Below are 9,361 nucleotides of genomic sequence, written 5' to 3' on the forward strand. Positions count from 1 at the left end.
TGAAAGTGTCGAAAGTGCTGGTGACGAAAGTGGTGAGGAAGGTGGTGTATCAGGTGGTGTGGTGGGTGATGCAGGAGATGCACACTAGGCGCCTCATCCTGCCTCGGATCCTCTTCTTACCTCCATCATGCCTGTTGTCCTCTTGGGTAAAGGTGAGCAGCCATATTCTTGTTGGTTTAGTTAAGCCATATCCTTGTTGATTTACCTAGTAAAGCCATAATCTTGTTGGTTTACTTTATATTAGGTAATATGTCTTAGATAGTTTTCCTGTATAGTACAATACTTGGGTGTGAAAGGCGTCTCAAGGGTTGCCTATGAAGGGGGGTGCCGCCCATATGTAATTTTTCCCATGAGTTTATTCACAGTACGCAAATTCCTATATGCGACATCCTCTGCTGCCCATATACTCGCGTACTAGGGGGATGTACTGTATATATATATATATATATATATATATATATATATATATATATATATATATATATATATATATATATATATATATTTTACACACACACACGCACACACACACGCCTATGATATGTACCTTGTGTGGGCCATTCCATGAATTTCAAGTCCTCTAGCTCCACAGTGGGTGGATGGAATCAAATGAAACTTAGCATGCTTATAGACGGTAATAAACATGCAAAGTTTCATTTGATTCCATCCACTCACTGTGGAGCTAGAGGACTTGAAATTCTTGGAATGGCCCATCAGAAGTACAAATTACTCTGGTCAACAAATATTTTGTCCCATGGAAAATAATGTTTCTTATGTATTTCTTATGTATGCTGAGTCCAAATATATTTTCAGAATTTCTCTATTGCCCATGTTTTTTTTTGTTTTGTTTTTTTTTTTGCTTACTCATACATCATTATGTATAGTATAATGTACCAGCACTCTACGGAGTATTTGAAGCAAAAAGTTAAAAAAACGCAGCTATTTTCATTGTCTGTGAAGTACAATAGCTTCTTTTTTAAAGCACAAGCCTAAATAAATGAGTCACCAGGAACCTCCAGAAACACGACTGGACATGCTGGGACATTCAGACAGCGCCCACTTATGAGCAGCAGTTCTGTCAGTTGCAGGCTAGAACTCAGTTTGTAAACAGTGCCTTTTCACCCTGTTGACAGATTGTGCTTTTGTGTAGTCAAGTGTTGTGCTCCCCCATCCACCATTATATTGCCGAAAAACAGTGTAAACAGTCCGATTTTTTTTTTCTGCTACATTTGCGATTAATTGTCATTCATGTCGCAAAAATGTTCTTTCACACCCCTCATTAAAAAATGCTATGAGCATTACTCTGCTTGTAAAGTGGGTGACCAGGATAAAGTTGAGGCCACCATTTTTGTTGTGTCACATGTATCAGGCTTCTCACAGCATGGACAAAAGGTTCACGCCGTATGCCTTTTGCCATTCCTATGGTTTGGAGAGAATCCAAAGATCACGCTTCGGATTGCTACTTCTGCCTGACAGTTATAAATGGTATAACATCAAAACCCACCAATACTGTTAAATATCTTCATTTACCATCTGCTATGATGCCAGTACCTCACAGTCAGGAAATACTTATGCCAGAGGCTCCAAGAAACATGACACTGCATGACGATGACTCCGGTGATGAGATAGTAGACCAAGTAAAGGACAAGATGAATCCAACATTTGAAGCAAGCTGTTCTTCAAGTGAATCACATTCGCCGTGTCAAGGAGACCTTAATGATCTCGTCCACGATTTAAAATTGTCTAAGAAGCAAGCCGAAATTTTGGGTTCCAGGTTAAAGGGCCGGTATCTTCTCCAGAAAGAAACTAAAGTTTGTTTTTATCGTAATCGCCATGACGTTTTCAAAGTATTTTTCTCCCTTCAAGATGGTCTGGTTACTAGCAATGATGTTATAGGGGCATTTGGCCGCGAATATGACACACATGAGTGGCGCTTGTCTACTGAATCATCGAAAGTAAACTTGAAATCGGTTTTACTCCACAACGGAAATAAGTTCCCCTCGGTTCCTCTGGCTCACGCAGCTAACATGAAGGAATCGTTTGGTAACACAAAGCTTCTTTTGGAAAAAATTAAGTATGAGGACTTCAAGTGGAATGCATGTGGTGACCTAAAGGTTGTGGCACTTTTACCCAGACTGCAACTTGGTTACATGAAGTTCTGTTGTTTCCTCTGTGAGTGGGACAGCCGGGACAATAAAAATCAGTTTCTGAAGAAAGTGTGGCCAAAACGAACATCACTGACTCCAGGGAAGAAGAATGTCGTCAATTCTCCTCTTGTTGATCCTCGGAAAATTTATCTGCCTCCTTTGCACATTAAGAAGAACTTCGTCGAAGGTATGGATAAAACTGGCCATGGATTCACATATTTCAGGAATAAATTCCCCAGAATCAGTGATGCAAAAGTCAAGGAAGATATTTTTGTAGGACCACAGTTCAGGGAACTGCTTTGAGAAGGAAAGTTCGATGAAGAACTAAATGAAGTTTTAAAAACTGCATGGGTGTCATTTATGAGTTTGCAAAGATTTTTTGGGAAATCACAAATCAGAAAACTACTGTGATGTTATAAATGATCTATTGACTTCATATAAAGCTCTCGCAATACATATGAGTTTAAAAATCCGCCTTCTGGACTTGTCCTTAAACTTTTTCTCACAAAATGTTGGGTCAGTTAACGAAAAGAACGGCGAAAAATTTCTCCAGGATATTTTGGACACTGAAAAGTGGTACCAAGGAAAGTGGAGCCACACTATGTTGGCAGATTACTGCTGGAGAGTAAGGAGGGATGTTCCTGAGGCCAAATATAGCCGAACATCATACAATTCTACATTTTAGAGCTAAGTTTTTAAGGTGTGATAAGTCACCAGCCTTATTTATGAATAAGTACTATACACTTTTTGTACAATTTAATTGCTCTGTCATTTAAAAACCATGAATGATTGAAAAATTCTAAAAACAGATTCGAATTCAGCGTAAAAATACTATAAGGTCCTTCTATTTTAGGTCGTGGGACAAAAAAAAGTTAACATTTTTTGGACCAGTGTTATGGGTGGTGCTGCCAGCGGCCGGAATTGAGTTTCGACACTAAAGGTAATTTCTATATTTAGATATTGCAGCGCAACATTCCATCCAAGAATCATGGCCCTGGCTTAAAAATCTTTGGAGCCTCAGCATTTCACAAGAGTAAGGTCGTAATTTTAGCGTTTTTCATATTTTTTCACTTGATGAACTTTGACCCATGACCAGGCTATAGGTCATGCATGTGCGAAGCACATTCGTAGTGCTCATTAACATCTATAAGCATGCAAAGTTTCATTCGATTCAATCCACCCAATGTGGAACAAGGGAACTTGAAATTCGTGGAATGACCCAACATAGGTACAATTTCTAGGTGGCACTGCCAATGACTAGAAGTGAGTTTCGACACTGTCATTTTTGTATGGATATATTCCACTGCAACATTCCGCTCCAAAATCATGGCCCTGACTTAACAATCTTCGGAGCCTTAGCATTTCACGCGAGCATAATCGTGACTTTAGCTAATTTTCTGTTTTCACATTTGACTACCTTTGGCCCGTGACCTGATCAATGTAGCATGTAGGTGTACGGTAGTAAGTTGTAGTACTATTCAGTGTCTATAATCATACAAAGTTTCATTCGATTCCAACCAGCTGTTGGGGAACTAGGGGGCATTTTTGGAAGCCTGATACTGTTTACTAGAGATGCTGAGGCCAATCTTCGCTGAATTGCCATTCGAGAACTAGAGGAAGGAAAGGAAAATGGATGGCACACTTCTGACCGGGAATAACCTCAAGATTAAGTCTAATAAAGTCAGAGTTTTCTACGCGCATTAGTAATGCTTCTATAGCTCAAAACGTGAAAAGTACGAAAAAAAGCGGTATTTCGGCCATTGCAAGGCAGCGAGTAGTTACCTAGTGACCAAAACATTGTGGACACAAGCAGGTCATAGGCTGGTCAGTGCGTCCACTTTTGGTCAGAATCGGTTAAATCTGAGAGGTAGAAGTGTCTGCCATAATTAAACAAGAAAAAAAGACCAAAAGAAAGAAACCAAGCAAGAAAATTCGACTAACAAGTAGGACAGCATGAGCTGGCCAATACATATATATATATATATATATATATATATATATATATATATATATATATATGGACCAAGGATCAAACCCCTGCTGGGGCAGAAAACAGTTTAAAGATTTGAATTTCATAAAAGCAGACTGTACTGATCTCCCAGAACACCCACATACATGTTGTAAAAAAAAAAAAAAAAAAAAAAAACGCTAATATCAATAAACAAGTCCTGTATGAGACAGTCCTAGCATGTGTTCAATATGGACGGTGGGTGTTAGTGCCGAAGGGGTGACATATGGAGGTGTGTAGTAAGACTACTGGGCCTTAGGATAGGTCATAAAGCCTTTGCCCAAAGTCGGACATTTAATTAAAAAAAAAAAAAAAAAATGCTAGTGCTGGCCGGCCAAAATTAGTGAGACTAACTAATAGCCTTTCTATCACAAAATGTTTGCAAATAGGCCTACCATAATCTTTGTTTCCATACCGTTATTGAGCCAACAATTGTAGCCAAAAAGCTGAAAATATGATTTTCGCATATCTTCGCGTGTCACGTTTCCGATCATTTAAGTGCCACTGCATTGCGCGCGATCGCCAGCAGTTCTGTTTGATATTTTTCTGAATTCCCTGGCCTTACCTCGACCAAATGCAAAAAGAATTATGTGAATAGTTAATACCATTCCCGTGAAACAAGCGAACAAACCCACAGACAGACAGACACACATTAACGCGATTTGACTCTCTCTCTCTCTCTCTCTACACACACACACACACACACACACACACACACACACACACACACACATATATATATATATATATATATATATATATATTTATATATATTATATATCTATATATCTATATATATATATATATATATGAAAACAGGAGAAGCTGCAGGTATGGATGGGTGTGCTGTGGACTACCTGAAAGGCGGTGGAGCAAGTATTATTGACTGGTTAGTAAGACTTGAATGTGTGCTTTGTGCTAGGTATGGTGCCAGTTGACTGGGTAAGTGCTTGTGTGGTCCCGTTGTACGAGTATAAAGGTAAGGGTGATAAGTATGAATGCACTAGCTTTGGGAGATAAGTCTCTTGAGTGTTGTATGTAAGGTGTATGGCAGAGAGTTAATTAAGAGAGTTAGAGAGGGTACAGAGGGAGTGATTGGTGATGAGCAGCGTGGCTTTATGAGAGGGAGGGGATGCGTGGATCAGGTGTTTGCTGTGAGACAGGTGTGTGAAAAGTATTTAGCGAAAGGTAAGGATGTGTTTTGGGCGTTCATGGATTTAGAGAAAGCATAAGGTGAATGCAAGAGTGTTAGGTGGAGGTTTGAGTCTGGTGAATGTTGATAGCAGGGAGTGGAATCTGAAGCAGCTGTTGTTTGCGGATGATACTGCACTGGTGGCTGATTCAGAAAAGAGATTGGGACAGTTGGCAGAGGAGTTTGGAAAGATGTGTGAAAGGAGGAAATTGAAAGTAAATGAGAATAAGAGTAAAGTGATGAAGTGTACGAAGTTGGTAGATGGCAGAAGGATGAATATAGTTTTGAATGGTGAGTTGCTTGAGGAGGTAGAGTGTTTTAAGTATTTAGGGTCACATGTGGCTGTGGATGGAAGAATAGATGAGGAAATGAAGTTTAGAATGAAGTAGGAAAGATGCTGGAAGGAATGAACAGTGTTTAAAGTCGTTCACTTAGAATGGATGTAAAGAGAAGGCTGTATGAGGGTGTTGTGGTACCGACTGCGTTATATGGGGCTGAAACATGGAATACTGTATGGGTGTAGCAGAGAGGAAAACTTTTGAATGTAAAGTAAATGAGGTGTCTGAGCAGTATGTGTGGAGTGACATGTATGGATCGAGTAAGAAATGATGAAGTGCGAAGGAGAACTGGAGTTGTTCAGGAAATGGCTGATCGAGTTGAGCAGGTGTTGCGATGGTTTGGGCACATGGAGAGAATGGATAATAAGCGTTTGGTGAAAAAGATAACTAGATCTGATGTGAGAGGTGTAGGTTGAAAGGATGACCACGAATAGGATGGATGGACACTGTGAAGAGAGCATTGGATGCGAGAGGGATGTTTGTTGAGCAAGGGAGAGTGGCTGTGCGTGATAGAAGTGAATGGAGAGAAATTGTGAATGAATAAATGGTGATGCAGCCCTGAGGGGATATTCTCCCGCATTTTATCTGATCAGCTAATCAGGTCAGGTGCTGGTAAGGGAATGGGTCCATTATGATGTGGCAGGGGTAAACCAGCTCTGCTGTCCGGCCCTGCTGTGGATGACGCCGATTGCACTGCGCAGTTGACCCTCGTGTGGTGTGGTGCGGTGCGGATCTGTCCCTTCTCCCCTTTGGGGTTAAGAGGACGATGAATGTGTTCGAGTGGATAAGTTGGGAGTGTGTCGTCCTGTCTCGGCTACCTCCCTTTCCTTGATGGAAGCAGGCTAAGTATAAAGATATATCTATATCTATCTATATCTATCTATCTATCTATACATTTGTATCTACCTATCTATCTATCTAACTGTCTTTATAGATAGATAGACAGATAGATCCTGGAGGTTACCTATGCGTCAGTGATAATGTGAGTCACACCAGACACATTCAGTATTAAATTACCTTATAGCTAGGTGGCGAATCGTGCAGTTATCAGAAAAGTCAAGTAATTCGTTCTGAAGACTGAAAACGAAAAAAAAAAAAAAAAAAAAAAAGATTTTCATGAAGTACACTATTACGGTATTCCCGTAAGGGGTACAGACGGAAGTAACCGAATCAACAGTGCGGAAAAAAATGAAAACAGAAATAATCAAATATTTTCAGGTACGCAACTCAACCAATTTGAAATGATCTACATCTGTAATTACTGATTTCAACAGGACAGGTTCCTCGTGTCTGGAACATCTGGAACAAAAAGCATGGTCATATGAGAGTTAAATCATCCATGAAAATCAGCAAGACAAAAAGCCTCGTCTTCACTACCGTAAACATAATACTGAATGACCAACAAAAGACGGAGGAATAACTGAGTGTAAGATTAGACATAAGACTAGGTGAAAAATTTCCCAGCTTGTCTATGCTGGGAAAGCAACCGAAACATAGATTTATCACTGGAAGTTTATTAAGGAATTCCTTAGACATTCAAAACAACATATCCGTTAGCTCTAATTGATATTTTTTTATCACTTTCTTTATTCACCCCGATTTCAGAAACATGCTTAAAAATGTATTAATATATAATGCATGATTTACATACTGTATAAATACAGGAACGTAAGGATCCAATTCCTACAGATTTAATTGTCAGGGTGAATGAAAACTCACAATTTCCTTCGGTGAAATACTTGACGAACTTCTCGAGGGGTCCTTGGAAGCCGACCACAGAGAAGAGACGTGAGTGGTGGTGGTAGGACACGGCGACGGCCTTGGGTTTCCTCACCACGTACACCACCTTCAGGGGCACATGGACCAGGAGAGACGGAAATGAGTCGAATGGAGAGAAGAGAAGATTGAATATAGTGTAGCGTGAAAAGAATGAGGAAATGTGAAAGAACCCGAGTAAGGTAGAAGCAAAATAGCATCAAAGAGGAGAGGACAGGATGTGGAAGAGAGGAGAAAGAGGTCCAGGGAGTAGTAACTGCATGCAATGCCAGGCCAGCGCATTTATTTCTCAGGATCTGCATATAGTAAAGCATATGACGAATTAGCAAAACATGGAAATTTTTGCATTTGTAGTATATATAAATATATGTTACGTCCCAGTCCCCACACTGCCACAGGCTCCAACAGCAGTAGTACAGTACAGGAAGGACGTTGCCCAGTGAGTTGTTCTTCTTATGGTCAGCCTTTAGGTGTACAGTACACAAGATCAGCTGAGGCGAAAATAAACACTGGCTTCTTAAAGTTCACTGTCTTTATTTTCCAAGTAATTCCACTTATTACTTTCCAACTTTACTGTTCTCACAAGCACTGGAGCTATACACACTTTATACATTGCAGTTACACTTAATGTTTAACTACACTTCACAGTTAGTACACTTAATGCTTGCTAACACTTCACTTATTACACAAGTACTGAAAATAATCTTCACTGACAGTAATTACATTTAATACACTTCACTGTCTTCTCAAGTTCCACTGATATACAAACTTCAATAACCCATCCCTGTTTGCCACTGCTTTCACAAGTACCAAAAATATACAATCTTCACTGACACCGACAGCACTTCACACAAACTGACCTGAAACCCGACTAAACTCCAAACTGACTTGACACCCGACTGAACTTGTAATAATCACCACCCCATCTTATATAAGCTTGCATTGTTCTAGAAACGTCCACTTCTCCAACATTCTAGGACATACTGTCTTGCATCAGCCCCTAGCAACAACAGTTACCAACTACGAGACATCAAAACATGCTAGAGTTCTCACTTTACCTAACACTCTAAATCATTAACCATACGAACTTGAATTACATAATTTAACAAACAATTACTTAAATAAAACATTACTGAGAAAAAGCACATTAAATAAATGAATGTTTAACTTACGAAATAACTATGCTCACAAACACCAGGCAAACTGGCAACTCTGACAACTCGTACCGAAACTTACGGTACCAAAAACGTCTCGAAAGATCTCGGCTACCTAATTGGCAAATCACCCTTCATAACACTACCCCCTCCCTAGTTCTTTGTCGTCCCGACAAAACTACACAATATATACAAACAAAAACCTTAATTCTAATGAAACATCTAACTATACACAAGATAATCTTTCAAATTATCAGGTCTTCTTCTATTCCGCTTCTGATGATGTCTTTGCTCTTCCGCACAGTCCACTCCTTCAGGAAGGTCTTGGTCCTCTTCTTTACACAGCACACATCACGGGTCTGACACCACTCTTCAACATCCTGACGCATACCAATCCAGTAGAACTTATGTCGCAGCCGGATTCGCAGGTGCCCACTAGTGATCTGGTTATGGGACTTATCCAAGATCTCAGACCTCATCTTCTTCAGAACCACCAGTTGCCAACACTCGCTGAGGCCATTGGGCGTCTCCCACTGACGCTCCAGTAGTCCGTTGCAATGAAGAAGGTCCCACTGACTCCAGCAGCTTCCGGTCGCAGGGCCCAACCTGGAAACTCCTCCCCATGATGGTCACACTGCACTCCGCTGCAGCCACTCCAGCACTGGTGGCAAATCTGCACCCTCCATCTGCATCCTCTCCAGGTGTTCTCCGTTCGACGCTGGCCCCATCACTACAGTACAGCTGCA

At 40.4% G+C, this 9,361-nt stretch overlaps 1 protein-coding gene across 1 annotated transcript in view; it reads right to left on the reverse strand.

Moving 5' to 3' along the window:
* The window catches only part of LOC145412382 (sulfotransferase 1C4-like), a 183,207-nt gene that overhangs the window by 38,156 nt on the left and 135,690 nt on the right, over positions 1-9,361 (reverse strand). Inside the window, exon 5 of the mRNA XM_080282271.1 lies at positions 7,405-7,531. Within this exon, the coding sequence (XP_080138397.1) occupies positions 7,405-7,531 (127 nt within the window). The remainder of the gene's footprint in view (positions 1-7,404; positions 7,532-9,361) is intronic.

The sequence above is a fragment of the Coenobita brevimanus genome, chromosome 93 (assembly GCF_032717465.1).
Source record: "Coenobita brevimanus isolate Jiangsu-jjx chromosome 93, ASM3271746v2, whole genome shotgun sequence".
Taxonomy (NCBI): domain Eukaryota; kingdom Metazoa; phylum Arthropoda; class Malacostraca; order Decapoda; family Coenobitidae; genus Coenobita; species Coenobita brevimanus.